Raw genomic sequence first — 22,194 nt, 5'->3', positions numbered from 1 at the left:
TCACAAACCCATCATAGCCCAACTTTGCAGTGCTGGAAGTGCTCATTACTGTGGTGTTGTCTGATTGGCATATAAAGCCTGTAAGGAACAGAACTGTTTACATTTTTATTATTATGACTCTACTACTGCAGGGAAAAGAAGTCTGCAAGGATTGTGGTTTGGAATGGAAGGGAGTAAGGCATTTTCTGAAACCACTAGATAATCAAATTTAAAAATCTTTCTAATTATTCCAGCCCTACAGCCATTTTTGGGCAATATAGGACCAATTAGATTATTAAACTCACAGTTTCTGATCTCTATCATTTATTCTTACAGCTTGAACAGCATAAGCCTTTAGGAAGGTGATTTCAATTGGGGGTCTATAGCTTTGTCACCTCCCTCAGGTACAGTTCCATTTTTTTAAGGGTATACTTCAGTAATGCCACAGTTAAGTAAGGCACAGTTTCTGCTTAAAATGGAGTTTAAATAGTTACATAAAAAAGAAGAGTGTTGTCTGCTACCCCTCCCCTCCCCCACAACTTTTTTTTTTTTCTAAATAAAGGAAGTCTGTCAGGAAGACCTATTTAATTTTGTCTCCATGCACAGATATAAAAGATTTCCCTAAACCAAACTTAGGCATATTGCACAAGAAGTCAGGATCCTTGGTTGTTGAGTGCTACGGAAAGAGAGCAGAACTCTGGCAACATTGTCAGTGTTGTAGTGAGATCCTGTTGTTTTACCTTGTGGAGGCTGAAGGAACACTGGTATTACAAGCAAGAGTAAGCTGGTGTCTTTATCTCTTGCCCATTCCCTCTTGCTTCTGGTACCTGGGCTGGTGAGTGTCTGGGGCCCCAGTCATAGTCTTCAGTTTTGGTGTTGTTTCTTGTGCTTCACATTAAGGGCTGAGACCTGCTGAGACAAGATGGGATGGTACAATTAAAGTTATTCTTATGCTTCTGGGTTCCCCCCTCCACCAAAACTTAAGTGTGCAGTGTCTGCAGTGAAAAGTGGTTATTTGCAAGTGTCTGAGGCTTTAGGACATTAGAGGGGTGTGTCCTGTGAATTGAAACTGGCGTAGAGATATCTTAACTCCTGGAGGTAGGTTTGTTTGTAGAAGTGATGTGTTATTAGGTCAGCTGATATGGCTGGAGGAAAACAAGACAGATGATCTGAAAGGTCTGCATTTTCAAAAGCTTGTCTGCTTTTTCCAATCGTATCAGTTGGCCTAATAGAAGATGTTATGTCTCTCTGCAAGTGTTGGATCTGTTTTATCCTTAGACCATCTTAGCTCTGACACCATTGTTTCTTGACTGGTGACTCTTGTGGGTTAGGATGGTAATTATATTGGCAGGAAATGTAGAATGTGGGGGCAATTGCCATGTTTTTTTTCTTGATGATTAGATTTCTAAGGTGCTTAAACAGCAGGTATTGCAAGAAGTCTGTGTAAGTAAGTTTCAATACACCTTGCTTAGTCCAAGAAGCTGCAGGATTTGCTGCAGTATTTCCAACAATCACAACAAACACTTCTTTTTTTTTTTTTCTTCCCATTTAAAGCATTTAATTGCAACTGCACAGTGGCAGTGATGAAGTCACTGTCTGGATTGCACTTCGAAATCCTAACAGATAGTTTTTTTAGTTTACAGTCAAAGCACAGTTGCAGAACGTTTCACTATTTGACATGAATGTTAACTGAAAGAGACTGTCATGTGAAAGTTGTACGCGTATATAAGTTAATGATATACATGTGTAGAAAGGTAATATAAATATAATTGCTATTTGAAGGAGTAGAAACTAGGCAAGTCTATCATGTATATTTTAAAATCTGTAGTTCTGTGTTTTCCAAGCATAGGAAAGTCTGCTGTGGAATTGTTTAGCCATTTTGTCCCTTGTCTTGCATCAGGAGTGTGGCAAGTGGGAAGGACTTAGGCAGCGACTGCTTTTGTTTTCTTTGATGGTGCTGCTTTCTCTTTTGTAAAAGGGGAACGGGCTAATGCATCTGCTTTTCTGCTGCAAGTATACATAGATTTGGAACAAATTGCAGCCCCCGGGGAATCAGCCTCTTACCATTCTAGGTTAGGGACCCATTACTTCTCTCTGAAACAATAGGAGAAGCAAGGCAGAAATTCTCTCTCATTTGTCCTTGGCTTCACACAGCCTGTTCTTGAAACAACCCATTCATGCAGCCTCCTCAAGTCAGAGTACCTTCTCATCCAGATTTCTGTAATTGTATTGTTTGAAGTAATTTTAATGTTTTCCATAAAATTAGTAATCGCTACAGTGTTTTAGCTTTTCTCTTTTAGATGCTCTTGTTCGGTAGTTAATGAATGAAGCTCTTGAAAGTCATCCGTGGAAAGTGGCTCCACTTCACTGCCCTGTTTTCCAGATAGCCAGACGATGGAGAGAAAAGAAGAAATGGTGGGAACAGAAAAGCACTGTGAGCAACTTCCTAAACAGGAAAGATCAGATGTACAAAGCCAAGATCGTGCTAGTACTAGTCCGGTGCTACCAGAGTCTGCCAAATTTGCAGCACTGTAAGGCCAGTTTACTTTACAATTTTGTACTTCAAAGATATGATGTAAGCTGTTTTGTTTCACTAACTAGAAATGACATAAACTTTTAATTAACCTCTCTTTCTTTTTGTTTTATTGAGAACAAGAAAAAAGTTCCTCATAGTAGTTTTGAAACATTTTTGTGTCAAGTTACCAGGGCAACAGGCAAAGGCAGATAATCTACCGGGTAACTTCTCAGCAAGATAGTTCTGTCTTGCAAGTAATAAGTGGACCTGAGGCGTCTGTGCAAGATGAGCTATCTGTGGATGCAATGCACGTGTTCATAGATGAAAATGGTAAGTTTCTGTAGCTGCAATAATTACAATGTGTGAGGAAATTTCTAAAGAAACTGTAGATGCCCTGGAAGGATATTTCCCTTGTCTGTTACCAATTGCATGTGTTTCTATGTGCAAGAAAGGAGAGGGCTTAGTAGTTTAAAGTCACATCAGTAATAACTAGAGTTGTCAAGATCCAACAGTGACCTTCACAGACCTGAGGCTTACACAGTGCTTAAAGTTTATCTTCCAAACGTCACCCTCAAAAAATGCTGACTAGGCTAGAAGACTACTTCCGTCTTTGCAGAATGCCTGGTGCTTTCTGCCTGGTGAAGAGTTTTACGCTGGTCCGGCTAGGCAAAATGTTCCTCCTTTTTATTGTTTTGCCCTTCAGCTGGCCCATGCTGAATTCTCTCTTATAACATGGTGGTTGCTCTTGTTGAGAGTTGTGGTCTGGTACCCCTTTCAAGAGAATTAATGAGTAACTTAGTCTTGCCCGTATACTGCTGCTCTGCAGCTACTCCTGTTATATACTGGGTGGTGGTTTGTTTGAACTCCGTATAATGCCTTGTTAGGTACTGGCCCACAGCTCTGAATGGCAGTTGTCCCACAAAGCCATGTTTCCTTTAAAGCTGCTGTTTTCAAAACCTGTGTGGAATGAGCACTTATGGTAGCTGGGTTTGTGATGCTGGAGATGTGTTGCTCTTCTGCCAATTCCTTCTGGCCCTCCTTGCAGCCCCTGGTATGCTGTGGGGCTGAGAAGGCAGATGGCACAGTCTCTGGGTCAATGATCAGCAACCCTTCACTTTACACTCGAGAATGGAAAGGGGGTGTGGGAGTAGCAGTGACTAGACTTTTAGCAGAATTTCTGATTGTTTTGAATTTGCTGATCTCACCATTGTGAACTGAAAGAAAATAATTGATAATTTCACATTTTACAGTGAAGTTATATTGATAGATGGGTTTAGTGTTTACATACCTTTAAATGTTTGTGGAGCACATAAGCCTCTAGCGTGTCTGTCTCTTTGGAACCTGCTTTGATTTAGGTTGTCTTTTTTAATTCTCATGGATTTTCATAGTTTATGCTGAAAAAGGGGATCAAATTTTTACTGTAATTGCTGTTTTGATTTGTCTCAGGTTTTCAGGTTTTCAAATGTTAGTTTGCTTTCTGAGGTCTAAAATAAGCGTAGTGCTTAAGCACTAAAATAAGCCTAGTACTCAAAGCTACATTTATAAATGTGCCTGATCTAAAATGTATTTTTTATAAACACTGTGTGTAAAACAAGTGATCATATCACCAAACTGATTTTTTCCTCTGTATTTTCTGAAGGGGAAATTAGATCCTGTTATGTAAAGGCCGGCTGTCAGAAGGAAGGAAATTTCCGACATCAGCTATCAAATTGTGATTGTATTTCAAATGCTCAGTAAGTAAGCCTTTATTTTTAGAATTGTTAAAACTTTTCGTTACTAGAAGCTATGGAACTGATTGTAGCTTTAAAAGGTGCATTTGAAGAGGAGCACTGGAAAATAAATCGTAGAATCATAGAATGGTTTGGGTTAGAAGGGACCTTTACAGGTCCTGTAGTCTAACACCCCTGCAGTGAGCAGGAACATGTTCTACTAGATCAGATTGCTCAGAGCTCCATCCAACCTGACCTTGAATGTTTCCAGGAATGGGATACCTACCACCTCTCTGGGCAACCTGTTCCAGTGTTCCATCACCTTCAGTGTGAAAAATTTCTTCCTGATATCTAGACTAAGGTTCTCTTCTTTTAGTTTAAAACCATTACCACTTATCCTATTACAACAGGCCTTGCAAAAAAGTTTTTCCCATCTTTCTTATAAGCTCTTTTAAGTCTCATCAGAGTCTTCTCCAAGGTGAACAACCCCAACTCTCTCCGCTTCTCTTCACAGGGGAGGTGTTTCAGGCCTTTAACAATTATTGTGGCCCTCCTCTGGACCCACTCCAACAGGCCCATATCTTTCCTGTGCTGGGGGCTCCAGGGCTGGATGCAGTCCAAGTGTGGTTTCACCAGAGCACAGTAGAGGGGCAGAATCAGTGTAGACTTCTGAAAAGCTTGGGAACATGTTAAGAACATTATTTAGCATTTTAGATAGAATGCCATTACAAGAGACATGAGAATAATGCTTTTAATATTTAGTGAATGAAGGTTTTTTTATTTTTTAAATAATTTGAGTACATCCACAATAGAAATATTTTGTCTTTCTCTAGCAAAATAAAAAAAAAAACCCAAAACCAAACCAACAAAACTCCAAAACAAAACAAAAAAAACTCAACCAAAACCAAACCAGCCCAAACAGAGTTCAGTTTCGACCTAAAATCAAAGCTTTTACTTTGGGGCTATTTAACTCTTGCAACTCTTTCCGTTTCACCTTGCTCAGACTATTCTCCTCCTCCTTCACCGTATAACAATGAGCTGAACCTGACCTAAATTCAGAAATAGTCTTGTGTCCCCTGACATTTATAAGTTAATCTGTTTTTTTCTAGGAAAATAAAAATCCTCCTTCTCATATCAGAAGTCCTTCTGAATCTGTCTTTGCCAGATGCTTGTGTGACCTTGTGCTGGTTTTGGCTGGAATAGAGATGTTCTTCATAGCAGCTACTATGGAGCTATGTTTTGGATTTGTGCTGGAAAGAGTGTTGATAATACGGGGATGTTTTAGTTATTGTTGAGCAGTGCTTACCCAGATACAAGGCCTTTTCTGCTCCTTATACTGCCTTATACAGTGAGCAGGTTGGGGGTACACAAGAAGTTGGGAGGCGACACAGCTAGGACAACTGACCAAACAAATAATCCATACTGTATGATCTGTGCTCAGGAAAAAAAACCCAAAGAACAAACAGAGGCAGAGCTCGTGGGGGATCTGCTGCTCAGGGACTGGCTGAGTATTGATCAGTTGGTTGCGAGCAATTGTTTGCCTTTGCACCACTTGTCATTCTTGGGTTTTATTTCTCTCTCTGTTGTTTTCGTTTTCATTACAAATTCTATTGCTATTATTATATTTCAATTATAAAACTGTTCTTATCTCAGCACACAAGTTTTCTCACTTTTACCTTTCCAATTCTCTTCCCTCCCATCCTGCTGGAGGAGAGTGAACGAGCAGCTGTATGGTGGTTACTTGCTGACTGGGATTAAACCATGACGGACATCTCAATTTTCCTGTACTATGTTAAAAGCTGGGTTTTAGTTTGTGGTTTGTAGACCTCTAGGGATGTAAATTAATTTTAAGGAGTGTCTTAAATGTTGTTAACAAAAGCAAGTTCAAATATTCTCTACAGCCATTTGCATGTATTTAATTTCTAAAGATCAATACCTTTGCTGGAAATCTCAGAGTACAGTGGGAGCTTAGACTGTGGAATGGAAGAAGGCAGCAAAGATGAGAGGGTTGCCAGGACTATTTCTGTGTGAGAGTCAATGAGAAGGCAGAACACAAGAGCTTTTCCAAGAATGAAGCAGTGTGGAGGAAAATACAAAGCAGAAGTTCACATGAAAAACAAGGAAAGAGTACAAGGAAGTCCAAGTGTGCCCAAGTTGGTTTTCGCAAGGGCGTATTGTAATATGGTTAGGCCAGAGAGATTGGTGAGAACTATTTGTTCAATGGGCAGCTCCTACCAGCTATGTGTAGATTGAAGGATAGCAGAGGAAGGAAAGAAACACTTCTTCAGGTGTTCATCATGAAATAATTTTGTATTTAGACAATATGGAGCATTTACAGCCTTAAAAAAAAAAAAAAAAAAGAGAGAGAGAAAAGCCATTAATGACAGTTCAGGAATGAGACATCTTTCCTCCCCGATTTGCCCTATCCCCAGCTGCGTGCATGCTCGTCACTTTTATGTCAGGTTAGTTTCTTATCCATGGTTAAATATAAGCTAAATAATCACAGTTATTAACTTATGATCTTTTTATTGCTGAAGAAAAATGTAAATACAGTAAAATAAAGCACAATGCATAATCAATGATTGCTTCAGTTACAATCGATTCTGTATCTCTGTCTGCTGAGAGCTCTTGAACAGATATTATTCCCTTGAGGGCAGATCCTCCTCTGATGGAGATGTTCATTGTGTGACTAGTCCATACTAACAGGAGATGCTGCTGTTATGAAAGGACATTAGAAGAGAGATGTGGAAAGCACCTCTGAGATGTATTTGGCTTATCTCCCAGCCCATCAGAAAGTTAACTAAGGAGAAGACACAATGATTCTGACAGCACTTGTTCATGGGTACTTGCAATGATGCAGAAACAACAGCTGTAGCCTTGGTGTCTGAATCTATTAATGACCTATCCAAATTAGATTTTATAAGTTCAAAGGATGCAAGAGAAAATGACTGCCTAGGCTTATGAGGTGTCATACCCTTGAATAGGAGGGATAGGGTTGTGATCTCTGGAGCCCAGATTTCAGAATCTAGAATAAGCTCGAGGAGAACAATAGATATGACTGCAGTAGATGTATATAAGCTCTTAAAATACTTTTCACCAGTCATACTTGCTTTATAATATTAAGACTAAGTTTCTACTAAATGGAAAATGTCAAACTGGGTTGAGCCAGTGGAGTAAGTATGTGGATGCGCATGGACTGTGTCATGATGTGCTCCTCTATGAGAAGGAGAATTGGCCCAGGCCACGTGATGGCAAGAGGCCTCTGCCTTTGAGGGTGGTGTTGTGAGAAGGAGCAGATCAGAGACCTGGGCGTGCTTGGTGCTGTGACACTTCTGGTAACAGTGCAGCTTGTGAAGGGGGAAGGAATTTTGTCTGGGGAGGTTATGAACACCGGCTGATTTCTCAAGAATAGTGTAATTGCCTTATGAATTGGCCATAGGTGAATAAATTTTAACTAAGTTATGCAAAACTGGAGACAGTATTTAAATATTATTCAAAAGAAACCATTAAAGAAAGCCTTGAGGCAGACTAACTGATGTTTAATGATCTTAAATTCAAATTATGACTTGCTATTTCTATCTGTTGAGTCCTACTATTGTCTGCTCCAGTAGTAAAATCTTAAACGGTCTGGCATTTAACAACAGATTATTAGGAATTGAAATTAAAGTAGTATTTATGTGGCCTGAAAACATTTTATCTTATTTTCTTGGCATAGGTTCTGAAATCCATTTCTCACAAATCATGCAAAGTCTTACCAATGCCATTCTGTCACAGGAGCGGTGCTGTGGCATGGGTATGGATTACAGCATGACAGAGAAAGCAGATGTCCGAATTGGAAGGAGTTAGTGTTCTCTTCCTTAAGAGGCTCCTTAACATAGGAAACAGTATTGTTTGAGGGAATTGACTGGCTTAAAATACTAGTGGTTATCAACTCTTTTTGGCTCTGCATTGTTGTGGGATGACCTTTGGAGTATTCTCCAGTTTATCAACGTTAACTTGATGTTGTAGTCCACAAGATTCTAATTTTTCTCCTTTTTTTCTGTTTTATTGTTTGTAGTTTCTAAAATTATCCCTTAACTCTGCCAAAGGCTATTGAGAATTAAAATTCTTTCAATTTGTCTCCATATTTGTGTCTCACCAAATTGTCTCTCTCTGGTCCAGCAGTCCAGCTTTCAAAATAATTAAAAACTGATATTAGCCAAGTTAAATTTAAATGAGCTCTTTATGTTGTAACAATCACCAGAAAGATAATTTCTTTTCCATCTTAACCCTTACTTTGGCAGATGATTCTTGTTACTGAGTTTGGTAAGTTATTTAGACATTGGCAGGTAGCTAATCAGTTCCCCAATTATTTTTCATGTAATTACCCTGACCTCGCTTCTGTCTGTTATCTTGCCAGCAGTCCCTGTGGAATGGGTTCCCTGCTGAGCTAATTGCCTCTAAATTTGATGCTTCCATTACCTTGCCAACTTCACCTCTGGTCATAAATTGCTTGGTGACAGACTTTGACAAGACGGAGTATAAACTGTACTCTTAGCTCATTCATTACATTAGAAACTAGTTACAGAAAGATCATTTGAGTCTGTTTTGGAGTGAAAAATTGAAAATAGCTTTCTCATTCTGGCAACCGTTCTTCTGCCCCATTGCATTAACTTCTTTACCCGCCATTGTCTCTATTACAGTGAATCCTTAATGTTTCTATGCTGTGTGTTTTGACTATGTGCTTGGCAGCTGGCAGGGCAGATAAAGATGAGAAAGCTCACATTTATGTAATAAAGGCCACCTGGTATAAGCATGAAATGCCTTTTTGCATGGTTAGTTTGACTTTTCACCAAATGGCCACTAGGTGTAAATCCTACCTGTATGTAACAGTTACAATGTCAAGTTAAAACTCTTCCAATTAGATTTGCGCTACAAAGTAAACCCCACAATCATTAACACGTTCTTAAAAATTTGAGGTGAAAGAATGTACAAGTTAAAGCATCAGTATAGGTATATAACTGTTTTCTGGGGTGTGGAGAAACAGGTTTGAGCTAATAAATGTCTTACAGATAAGGAGGTGTCACTCACATACCTGTCTGCCACTCTGTGACAGAAAGCAGACCTTTCCTAGGAATTTCTTTAATTACCTTGACTGTCTCTTGTAATAAGTACAAGATAAGTACTGGTACTTATGAGTTTTGATAAGTAGCCCAAAAGATAAATGTGAACTGTTGAGTTATTTAGGCATTCACATGTAAAGTGGCTCATAAATATCATTGAAAATGTAGAGCCTTACAGTAATTGTAGTAACAGCATTAGTCATTTTTGCATGATTTTCATGATCTGTCCCAAATAGAGGGTCTAATAGGGCCATAAGGCATCAATGCCAATATAAAAATTTAAAAGCAATCACATATTCTTTGCATGATTGCTGTACCAAGCTAAAGTGTATTTAAACATGTTTAACTACAGTTCTAAATGTGCTTTCTTTGCATAGCGGGATTCATGTTCAGAAGGTCAAGCAACCTCTCTCTCTCTATGTATACGTGCATACTGAAGAAAAATATGTCAGTATTTGATACCCATCAGTAATGTAACTTTAATCAATGTGTGTTTGAAATACTGTCCTGTCTTTCTAATTACTTGAACATAAGAGGTTGATGTGTGGGTATATTATGATGCCTGGTTTCACATCCGTGAATAATGTTCTTCCACTAATGTCAACTGTTGTAGTTTCTTTTCCGAAGTATCAAGTACTAAAATAATACACTGCCTGAATGTATAGCCTACAAAATTTGAGTATTTGATCATTCTTTTCAATGATTAATAAGTGAAGCAGTCATTTTGTGATTCAGTGATGGATCTCAGAACCCTCTCCATATCAGTTTCTTTCATTTATGTTGCAAAAGACAGAAAAAGTAAGCTTACAGTAAACTTGAGGGCACTGATATAATACACTTCACTCTTTTGACAGTTGCTGTGTCGTTTTGCTCCTAGACAAAATGCGTTCCAAATTTTGTTCTGTGTAAAAACTGTGTTGGTAATGAAAAGAATAGTATCTGAGAAACCTTGAACACAACATCCAGTATCAATATATAGTGCTGTTAGGCATAAAATTGTTAAATAATTGGCTATATTAACATGGTAATCCTTGAAATGCTCTAATGATTACGCATTCAGATTATTTTTTCTTTCTGTTTAGCTGCTTCAAATACTTTTGCAAGTAGTCCCAATCAGGAATGAACTATCCACAACTTTCATGGTACTGCCTGAAGCAGTTTGCAGGCATGATAGCAAGGTGGCACTGTGAAATTCATGTTTTACTTCCGAAGTTTTACTGATGATCTATCAACATAGCATTTTGTCAGCTAATGTGAACATATTTAGTTTCAAGAAGGGCTAGATTTATTTGGAAGAAACAGTTTACATTTTCCCCATGCTATTTTGCTCAGGCATGTTGCAATCCTTTTCTGACATGTTTGTGGGTATTCAGTTTTGAGATGAGAACAGATCATCAAACATCCAAACTTCTGCCTTCCACTTTACAAAGTGACAGAGAGACAGTTTACGGGCATCAAGAAGCATTACTGGGTTTCTGCTGAGAAAGGAAGAGACTTATTAGATAGAAAGATGAAACAGAGACTTTTTTCTTCAGTAAAATAATTGTATTGAGGCTACATGAGGCACCGCTTCTTTTAAGAAAGAAATCCTGGAAGAATAGTTTCGCATTTTCATGGAAATCTCACAGTAGTAAGTGAAAGCAACTTCTTTGCTTAAAATCCAGAATAGCTGCAGATTGCTAGTATTTATGGCCCTGGGCAAAAGACAGAACTTCAAATCAATAAGTTAACTTATTTGATTTACGTCAGAAATGGGGTCACCAGCAGGTCCAGGGAGGTTATTCTCCCTCTGTACTCGGCACTGGTGAGACCGCACCTCGAATACTGTGTTCAGTTCTGGGCCCCTCACCACAAGAAGGATGTTGAGGCTCTGGAGCGTGTCCAGAGAAGAGCAACAAAGCTGGTGAGGGGGCTGGAGAACAAGTCTTATGAGGAGCGGCTGAGAGAGCTGGGGTTGTTTAGCCTTGAGAAGAGGAGGCTGAAGGGAGACCTTATTACTCTCTACAACTACCTGAAAGGAGGTTGTGGAGAGGAGGGAGCTGGCCTCTTCTCCCAAGTGACAGGGGACAGGACTAGAGGGAATGGCCTGAAGCTCCGTCAGGGGAGGTTCAGGTTGGATATCAGAAAAAAATTCTTCACAGTAAGAGTCATTGGGTACTGGAACAGGCTACCCAGGGAGGTGGTCGAGTCGCCTTCCCTGGAGGTGTTTAAGGAACGGGTGGATGAAGTACTTAGGGACATGGTTTAGGGAGTGTTAGGAACGGTTGGACTCGATGATCCAATGGGTCCTTTCCAACCTTGTGATTCTGTGATTCTGTGTGATACGTTCACACCCCTGAATAAGCTGCTCGAGTGCATTATACTGTATGAAAGTAACTATCTGAATGCCTTATCAGTACTGTATGTCTTCTGTGTAAATCCCTTAATGCTTTACTATGTTCACCACTGGAAAGTTCCCTGAACCTTTGAGGTTTATTCCTTATAGAAGAAGGTAGACTTATAAGCAGATTTATAAAAATTATTTTTAGTGTTTCAAAATGCCATTTTAGAATGGCAAAATATTGTAGCACTAAAATATCTTTATATTTCTCAGCAAGGTGGCAAAAGTGACAAAGATTACCCACTGCTCTCGAATAGGCTGCTGATTCTTCTCTTCAAGATATCTTAAAGCTGCTTGGTAGGTTGTGAAGTTCTGCAGCTGAGCATACTTTGCAGTGGATACAGCAAATATCATGTATTTCCTTTTGGTAATCAATAATTTCAGACGAGCTGGGCACCTGAGCATAGTGCTGCTTTAACACATAAGTGAGCATCGTGTATGTGTGCACGTGAATGCTGAAAATGGGAACGTTTGAATTATAATAAAGCCGTTGACTTTTCTGAAAAGTACTCTTTACAAAACTCAGTAGCATTTTTCTGCTGGTTTTCTAAGAACAGGAGAGAACCCTTGTTTTAGCTTGGCCAGTTAAAATCCTTTCCTATATTTGTAGCGTTTTTAAGTCCTCATTTTGCTCTGTGAACAAAGAGCAGGGAAGTTGGTGTTTCGAGAGAATGAAACTCAAGAACGGGGCATGCTGCCGCACGATGGCAGCAGAATCCTGCTCAGGATTAGGAGCGAGGATTAGTCCTTGGCTTCTGAGCCTGGTTTCTTTTCCCTACCCCCACCCTTTCATAAGGAGAGCTAAAATGAATGTTTCAAAGGACACTGGAGATAATGGAACCGTGGGTGCTGTTAATGCATTAATTCCAGTAAAGCTTCATCTTCTCAAAATGCATCCTCTAGTTTGTTAGCTAGGACATGCTGTCTGTTTTTAAAGTTGTTAGTACATTTGTCTTTGCTTTGAAATGTAATAAGCTTATGAATTATGAACTTTAATGCTTGTTATCAAAATAAAAAAAAAATCCCAAATGCAGAGAAATAAGGGTGCGCTGAGTGGATTCTGTTCTTATGCCACCTAAGTAAGAAGGCGTATGTAACTTTCTGCCTTCAACACCACTGATAAACATGCTCAGCAAGGCTTTTCTGTCCATGTGTAGTATCTGGCTTAATGGATTTAATAGGTACTAGTGCTCATTTTGTAATCTATTGCAAAACTTTAACAGTGATCTTACAACCTTTTCTATCTATAGTGTCAGTAAATCAGTACATCCAACTTTCCTGTTCCATAAACTGTACTATTCTACTTCATTATTGATAGGGGTAGTCTTTTTGTTAGCTAAAACACATGCCAAAATTCCTCCCCAAATGCTTTTGCACGAGTAACAAAATCTGAACAAGGTTTAGGAGAGATTTCATCTTTAGCTTGATCTTCTTTCAGCAATAACCACTAAGGAAAATTAAAATATGCATTCTGAATTAATAGTTTAAAAAGAATATCATTAATTTCCTACCAGAAAAGTGAGGATCGCCTCCTTTTCTTCAAAGATTTTCTATGTTTGCTGTGATTGGGTTTGTCACATTGTTATCCAATCTTAATGCTGCTCTCACTTATGTGTATTTCATTTTTTAATATACTTTAAATTGCTTCTTAGTTTTTTAAGTCTTGTTATTTATCGGTACAATTGGGAACTGTAAATCATCTGCTGCTTCAAAAGAAAATATCTGCAACTAGTGGATTTAATCTTGGTCTGGAATTGTGCAGTAGTGTGGTCAAATTAATGCTGATGGCTTTGCGGTGGAGACCTGATGAGCAATGAGTAGAGATGTAGCAAGAGGACTGTGTGGTGAGGTGTAAAAGTGATTGAGAGATGAAATGGCATGGGGGCCATTTTAGGTGAGAAGGAGCAAAGCTGCAGAGGTGGTGGTAGGAAGACATCAGCATCGGCATTGAGTAACAGAGGCATCTTTGGCAAGCTGAGGGCTGCTGTTGACCAAATACTCCCAATATCAGTTCAGACAGCTATGTTTGTACCACAAACTGTTTTGAAAGGACACAGAAGTAAGGACCTTTCGAGTTCCTTCTCTGTCATTAGCACTAGCTGGCTCTGGTACAACCAGATTGCTCAGGTCTCAGTTCGGCAGGTACTTGGAATGTACCTCAAATCAGTAACTCAGAAGTGATAACTCAATGGATGTGCAGAAGAGGAGATTCCCAGCTGTGAACATCACTCTGGCTCTTCTTCAAATACCACAACAATACCTACTTTGACTTAAGAGTGGTGTTTTAGTGAGTGTTACAAATAGCTTTCAGCTATATTATCATCACTGTGGATATTTATATTACAAACTGTTAAGCTTTGTAGTGACCCAGGCAGCTGCCTGAAGCAGTCTAGTAGGATCTTTCTGGTTTTAGGCACGTGAGGACAAAGAGGAAGGTGCTTGGTTAGTGTGACTGTTTTGAAGTTGGTTACAAGAATCCTCATCTTTTTTTTCTGATGTGCAAGTTAAAATGAAATTTAACCGCGCCCTGCAAAAACACGCTTTATTGACTGGGAATTCTTCCTAATTTTGTGGCATGCCTGAATAGTGAGCTTGCCTTGAGAGATGTTCAGACTCAAGCCTACCTAATCCTTAACAAAGAGGATCACTTAGGCTGGGTTTTATTTGAATGACTTGGGCCAAATTATCAGCAGTATAAGCAACTGTCACAGAACTATCAGAGAGGGAGAAAGAAGATCTTTTTGCAGTGTTGTGTGGTTATACTAAAACATGGTGTTTTATGATTGCTCAACTAGCTTGTGTTTACTCCGTGTTCGTACAAAACTGAATTGTGAGCCAGAAAAAAATTCCTGTATTTATAACCAGTTATCGGTAGAGGGTGCTGTGTACCTTTTGCATTTCATCTGCACAGGTTGTATGTTTATCAAAGATATTTTTAGTTGATAATTTATTATTCAAAATTACGTTCAATTATACCTTTGCTTACATTAGCAGTGCAGTTTACTGTAGTAGATCTTGATAACATTAATTTGATTCTGCAAATGAACAGATTTTCTGTTTAGCAAGATTCCATGTTATACTGCGATCAGCTCTGTTATAATGATTTTACGATTAGACTGTTTGCTACTATTTATATATGGTAATAAATTTATGGAACCTAGTTTATAGGCTTACAAAAACACAAACACCACCATCGCATTTCTTACTGATATTTGCTGTCAGTCTGATAACAGTGTCATCAGACAAGATGTACAGCTTCTAAGTGGCTGTGCAAGCGATTTAGCATTGGGGGTAGCAAGTGAATGCCAGAATGAGGTTGTGTGGAAAATAGGGATAAGGAGTAGAAAAACAGTAAATGTGGTCTGAGGGGAAGAGAAGATGAGAAAAGAATAAGAAGAAATACAGAGAGATGAGTCTGAATCAAAGGCATAGGAGGCATATGAAGGTCAGATGACAGCTTCTGATTTTGGAATTTGTTGTTTTGCTAGCTCTACCTTCCCAGTCTCTCAGCCCTAATTGCCTTTTCAGGCCTATGAAGTTTTTGACTTTCCTACTGTCAGTTGCTGATAGGTGGAGCTATGATTTTTTTCTGTGAACATAAAAGATTATGGGCTTCTTGGCTTTTCAGTTATCTTCAAATCTGGTGGGAGATGTTTTGATCTCTTAAATTTATTCTTGGAAGAAATTTTATGCTTAAAAGAATTTTGATTTCTGCGAACTGATAGAGCAGAGTACCAGGGGGATATATTCGCCTATCTATCTGTCCTTCTGCCATTTCCATTCTTGGTAAATATGGGATAAAAGACATGGTCCAGTCTAGAAATATTCTTGACTTCACTTGGCTTTTGTAGAAGGACAGCTAAAGGTGCAGAAAGTTATTGGAGATTAATTCTTCGTTTAGGAAGGCATGAGCAGCCACTGTTCTATTCCCCTGCTGTTTTTGTTGGGTTGCCTTTCGGGCAGGAATTCCCAGAGCAGTGTTCCTGCATAGCCTAGGCTACGCTGCCTTTCTCCTGCTGTGAACATGGAATCCTAGGATTAAACCCACAATAACAAGGAACAGGGCGGCTCATCTTGAGGAAATAAAACAAAACAAAAAATCCATGGCCTTCTTTCAAGCTGGACAAGGTCGCCTTTCTACTGGGACGCGTGCCTCTAGCGTTCCTCTCTTTCTGCCTGCCTAAATTTGTTGATTGAGATCCAGGATCTTGGATGTTTTCCCATCCCTTCTGTAATCTTTTGTTATTGACTGTTGACAAGGTGCTAAAAAAGACTTACAAAAGAGAGACATTCTTAAGGAGGGTTGCCTTGTGGCTGGGACATAAGTAGGTTGTGTTGGACCAAATCCTCAATTCGTAGTACTGTCCAAAGGGAACATAATCTGTGGAGCAGATCATGCTTCTGCCTGCACCACAAGGAGTGGGGAAGTGCAGGGAAAACTGTTAGAGTCAGGAACATGGGCTGCTCTGATTTTTACTCAGCTGATAGCTCTGCTAGCATGGCAGATGGTTGATATCAGATGTGGGATCCAAGCCTAATAGCCATCAAGGCCTTGAAAAAACTAAGCTCTCTGGCTTGGAGACCGGAGGTAGGATGGCTCTTCTGATGACATCCTGGTGCTGCTGGTGTTCCTGTTGGTCCAGACAGAGCTAGCAAGTCCTGGAGGGGAGAAGGAGTATGTATTTAAGCTTTTGGTATGGCGCTTCAGCCCTGCTTCTAAGTAATCTAGACATTGAACCTTATCCCAGCACAGCACTAGACACTGCACCTTATGTTAACAGACTGTTTTTGTGCAGGACGGGTAGGAGGCTGTAACAAGGGTTACGTGACAGGTTTTGGGAATTGGTGCCGAAAGGCATGGAAGGTTGAGTTCAATAAAATTAATAAGATGGCCTGGGGGCAAGCATAGGGTGTGGAAGATGAGAGGTTTATTCTCTGCTCTGCCGCAGACTTCCTGCCTGACTATAGGCGGATTGCTCTAATTTCTTCCTGCTTGACTTTCCTTTATGAAAAATGGGAACAATAGGTATTGACTACCTTGCATGAGCACTGAGGTGCTTTTACCTCATGCAGATATGAAAGTAATAAGAGCTCAAGGCAGGCATCCAAAGGCAGGGGAGTAATGAGCTCAGAGCAGGGCTCCTGGTGTAAAGACCCTATTTGGAAGAGAATAAGGAAAAAATATTCAAAATAGATCTTTTCCCCAAGTAACAATTATTCCATTTCAATATGGTTCTTGCTGAGACTCAGTCGGTTGTGTTATGGTAACACATGAACAGGTATTGCTGCTATAAGTGCAGAATGTTACATCAAGTAAACTGTTTAAGTGCTGTATCTACAACATAAAGCAGTAAACACAGGAAAAAAAGACAAGTATCTTGCTCAGGGCAGATTTGGGGTGAGTTTATACTCACTACAGGGGATATATGACCTGAACTTGCGTGAATTATCTCATGTAATGTTGTCATCTTGCTAGGGCAGAAGGACATTCTTGTAGTCTCAGTAAGGTAAATTAGTACTCCCCACATTCATTGCAGGTGAGGCCAGACTAGCGAGGTACTCAGCTGCTTGAAAGCTAATCCAGGATCTCTGCAGTAGCTACACTGCTGGCCTGAATTATAGTCAGTGGGCAGAAGGTGACACTTCTGAAGTGTGATTCATTGTAGGTGTTCATCTCTGGATAAGAAAAAGGATGATACAGAAGTACCTCTTTCTCTGCAGTGGATATAGTAGACCACGCGTGTTAACTGCTTTGTGAGCCTGGGCTAGATTTCAGGTACAGAGATAGAAGGCTCCATGTGCAGTCAGCCAGCTAGTAACATAATTACAGGCTTCCTCCTGACATGTTTCAGAAATACTAGGAAAATACTGCTTAAAACAGTGTCTCTCCTTTGTTCCCCTCTGTGCACAGTGAAATACAGTTCAGCTCCTCTAGTACCACTACTTCAGAGAGCCAAGAACCATCTTCTGGGGATCAAGCCGCGAGTGCTCTTCAGCAGCAGCTCCTACTGATGGTGGCACGAAGGACCCTTTCAGAAAGCCCACGGGTACATTGTAATATCTCAGTTTCTAGCATTTTGATAAATTGCTTTATAAACGAATGCTGCAGGCTTGTTCCTGAGACAGTTTTGTTGATTTTCTATATGACTTTGCCTGGTATTGCTCATGTGGGAGAAGATGTATTTTATGTTGATGGATCTAATTCAGCTGCTTTCTGCTGACACTGAGTAGTGTCCCAGAGGAGTACTTAAAGACTCTATCACCTAAAAAGTTGATCTTCTGTCTTTGGTTTTATTTCATTTGAAATGAAGAGGACACAGCTGTTAGGATTTTAGACACACTACCAGATTTTAATAGTATGACGATTCATTAGTATCCTAAAACTTGTGCCTGGTTTCACTTTTCTGAATCAGGCAACCAGACTTCTGGATGTCTGTTGTGGAATGTCAGAACCACCTCCTCAATGCAGCTGGTAAATGAAAAAGGCCCTCAGAGTTCAGTGTTTATGGTAATATGTGGACATACTTGAACTTTACAGTGCTTGGGGTCTGTGACCAATGGCTTAAGGCTGTAATCCGTTTTTACAATTCCTTTTATAATAGCTTTAACTTTCTCTTTTCTTCCATGGGTGATTCTAGTTTATGAATAACCTTAAAATACTAGTTAATTGTCTTTCATTTTAGATTTTGCACAGGAACTTGAAACTAGAAGCAACTTGTATAAAGGAACTATTTTAAATTAAAAATCAGAAAATTGTCCTCAATTATGTATTTTAGGCTTGGGCAGAGACTTCCATCATGCGACTCAGATGTTTTCCTGATATTTATAATCTTTAAACTGCCTGTAAATTACAGAACAGTTATCATGCCTATTTTTTTCTTAACTCTTCCAGGAAAACTGCGCTATTAAGAAGTAAGGCTATCACCCAAGATCACATAGCAAGTTTCTAATAAGACTGGGCAGTAATTTCAGAACTTCCTGGTTTCTGAATTTTTTTTTATTAGACATGAAATTCTGAGTCTGTGTAACTTGGGAAAAGTTGTGTCACTGATTTCAATGAACCTAGGGTTTCAGGCTGTCTCTGACACCATATGAATTTTTGAAATGTATTTTCATAAGCACTTTTTTGATAGGAGGCACAATTAGATTTAGTAACTTGCTCAGGGCTTGTTAGAGACTTACCAAACGCAGCTCCAAAATCTGACTCTATCCCAAGTACTGCATGCTTCATGTAATGGACTTCATCCAAACATTACAGTTCCTGAGGAGCCAAAATGTTCACTTATGCACTTAGTTAAATACGGTAAGCTGTTCTGAGGACAAAACAATTGGATCCCCAGGTGTTTTTAATGGACTCTGCAACCATTTTGATTGTTTTATTTAGTTATAGTAAGCAATATATATGCTATATGAAGTTAATTATTGCAGTTGATTGAGTTTCATGTTACTTTCTGTTGGGAAGTAGGACCCAACAGAAACAAAACTGTGCCTATATTAGCTGACTGGAATATTTTAAAATATATTTTTTCTTTAAAAATGCCCCAACTCTACAACTAAGTGACTTTTAAAAGCGGTAATAGAAATACTAGGATTTTAAGTACATAAAGTAGTTTTAGATTTTAAAATCAGCATGGTGAAAGGATTGCAATCAGTTTTACAGCTTTTAGCTTACTTGGAATTGTTAATAAATGAATGAATGCCATACAGCCTGGCATCCCCTTGCATGTCTGAATGCTCAGAACCTTGAGTGACCTACTCTCCTGCACTGATAGCAGCTGAGCTACCTGGTGATGCACATCTGTACACTTCTAGTCAACTGGAAGCATGAGATCACAGAATCACAGAATCACCAGGTTGGAAAGGACCCACTGGATCATCGAGTCCAACCATTCCTAACACTCCCTAAACCATGTCCCTAAGCACTTCATCCACCCGTTCCTTAAACACCTCCAGGGAAGGCGACTCGACCACCTCCCGGGGCAGCCTGTTCCAGTGCCCGATGACTCTTTCTGTGAAGAATTTTTTTCTGATATCCAACTTGAACCTCCCTTGGCGGAGCTTCGGGCCATTCCCTCTTGTCCTGTCCCCTGTCACTTGGGAGAAGAGGCCAGCTCCCTCCTCTCCACAACCTCCTTTTAGGTAGTTGTAGAGAGTAATAAGGTCTCCCCTCAGCCTCCTCTTCTCCAGGCTAAGATATAAGCATAAACTTGAACTTCTTCCTCCTAATCTTAAGCTAGCCTGTTTCACCTCACATTTGCCAGCAGGCTGAGGATATCTACGAGCTGGTTCCCAGTTAACATGCGGCAATACATTAAGTCACATGTAAATTCTGTGTAAAATTCCTTTTCCTGGAAAGTTAAGATTAGAAACTATTCCAGTAACCGGAGAGAAAATTTAACAGATTATTTGTGCAAATGGACAGGTTGTTTAAAAACTCTGTTTTTCTAACTGGTGCAATTCAAGGTGCTGATTAACTGTTACACGCAGAAATCCCCTCCTCTGCCTAGAAAAGTTAATTTAATGCAAATAATTCTAATGCAAACATTGCCTTGAGTTTCATGTTAGATATATTTATTATCTGATGTTCATTAATTGCCTTGAACAATGGAGGGGCTGAAGCAAGTTGAAAACCAGTAGGCTTTAACACTGATTGTAAATCTCAGGCAAATTGTTCTTGAAAGAAAAATAAGTAGGGTGGGGTTTTTTTTCGGTTTTGTTTGGTTTTCCCCCCCTGAAGTCAATTATTGGTGTACTTTGGGAAGAAATTGCTACTCTGCAGAGGTTTTTTTTTGTTCTGTCATCTAGCTTTTCAGATTTGGCTGATGGTCTGTAGATAAGCCTCCCTTCCCACAAGTGTGGGTGAAGGAGTGCAGATGTAGAGGTGAGGGAGATCTGAAATGCTCTTGTTCAAACAGGCAAGAAGAAATGGCCTTAGAATCTGATAAAATCAATATTCAAAAGGAAAGATTTATGATTGTGATGGTAAGATTAGAGACTCTTAAAATAGTGATGGTTACGTTGTTTGTGCTTGTTTGCAATTTTTTTTACTCCTGCTGCTCTTCTTGAGGATACACACCTGATGTGGTATTCAAAGCATCTCAGCAAAGATAAAAAAAGCTGTGTTCTGGAAGGAGAGTTAAGTCACACCTCTGGGCCTTAAAGCCTACTTGACTTTCTAATAAAAAAAAGGATTTATCCTATTACATGTGCTTTAGGGATGTGCTGAAATTACCCTGATGCAAGAAAAAAATTCTTATAAAAGTACTTTAGACAAGCGTTGGATCATGACTAAAAAAATGAATGTTAGTATTTATGTTTAAAGCATAGTATCGCTATTGAGCTCCACATCGATATAGCTTCTGTCCGTCTGCAGTAGTTAAACTGGTATGATATTTTTGTCTCTAATTTAAAATGAAGAAAATAAATAAGCTCTCACCATCCTTTTAGAAAAAAAAAAAATCTAAAACTTCGTGTGAATTTGGCCTTTTAAACACATGTTTTGGTATGTCAAGGTGAAAATGTGTTTTGTGTGTTTCTGGTTTGTCTGTTTTTAAAGCAACCCAGTCAGGACCCTGAGGATTCTTCATGTTCTTCAGCACAGCGGAAACTGAACAGGCAGTTTTACAGATTTATTATATTCCCAGGCAAATGGATTAAAGTCTGGTATGATCGTCTTGCCTTGTTGGCACTGTTGGACAGGTAAGCTTTTTTTTTTTTCATGCAACTGTACATAGTTTTACAGTGGGTGGCTCCACATGTCCATAGAGCAATGTAGACCACTAGAGGAGGGTAAAGTGAGTATTGTACTAGTCTTCAATTTGAGTAGATAGATTCTTGTTTGATGTAAGTTGAAGAAAATATTTTTCTTCAGAGTTGGTTTTGGTGGTTCATGCTACCCTTCTTCAAACAGATTCATGTGAGCACCAGGCCTGTAGAATAGCATTTAATTTGACTCCTAGCTGTTGGATCCCACAGTTCTGAGGTTTCTGATGAGAAAATCAGGTTTTTGTGCAAAAATACAGAAGTGGGATTGTCCCAGGGTATTGTAAACCAAATGCTCAAATATTTTCTTTTTTAAAAAGTAATAATAGAGTGATATTCAGGAGAACTTTCAGCTGCACTCTCTATTCCAGTTAAGGTTTATCTGTTTAGAGAAAAATTCTTGTCTTGGCATCTCACCTTTTCCTAGTGCCTCAGTCTCATTTGGTATTGACTGTTTCGGCAGTGCCCTTTGCTATTAGATCTCAAGTGGTAATCTGCCAGACTACTAGGAGCTTCAAACGTGGTAGCCTGCGTACCTGATGGCTGTCTGCTCTTCTGTCTCTGCTTTTGGATGCGTGCTATGCTGTGTATGTTAATATGGGCTCCACAGCAGAAATTTCAGATGAGCATTTCACATGCTGTGGAAAGCAGGCTATATAGTCAGGGAGCTTAGATCCAGAGCAGTTACTTACTTACCTGTGGTGTCTTATCTCTGTGCTCCAATTGCTTGGAAAGCATCTGCTGATA

General features: G+C 39.4%; 1 protein-coding gene across 2 annotated transcripts in view; it reads left to right on the top strand.

The window, feature by feature from the left end:
- The window catches only part of PCNX2 (pecanex 2), a 163,710-nt gene that overhangs the window by 20,479 nt on the left and 121,037 nt on the right, over positions 1-22,194 (top strand). For both annotated transcript variants that reach the window (XM_054061754.1, XM_054061755.1), the window contains 5 exons: positions 2,363-2,510; positions 2,679-2,824; positions 4,134-4,227; positions 17,597-17,732; positions 21,242-21,384. In XM_054061754.1, the coding sequence (XP_053917729.1) occupies positions 2,363-2,510; positions 2,679-2,824; positions 4,134-4,227; positions 17,597-17,732; positions 21,242-21,384 (667 nt within the window). The remainder of the gene's footprint in view (positions 1-2,362; positions 2,511-2,678; positions 2,825-4,133; positions 4,228-17,596; positions 17,733-21,241; positions 21,385-22,194) is intronic.

The sequence above is a fragment of the Cuculus canorus genome, chromosome 3 (assembly GCF_017976375.1).
Source record: "Cuculus canorus isolate bCucCan1 chromosome 3, bCucCan1.pri, whole genome shotgun sequence".
Lineage (NCBI taxonomy): Eukaryota > Metazoa > Chordata > Aves > Cuculiformes > Cuculidae > Cuculus > Cuculus canorus.
This window is presented reverse-complemented; position numbering and strand designations above follow the sequence as displayed.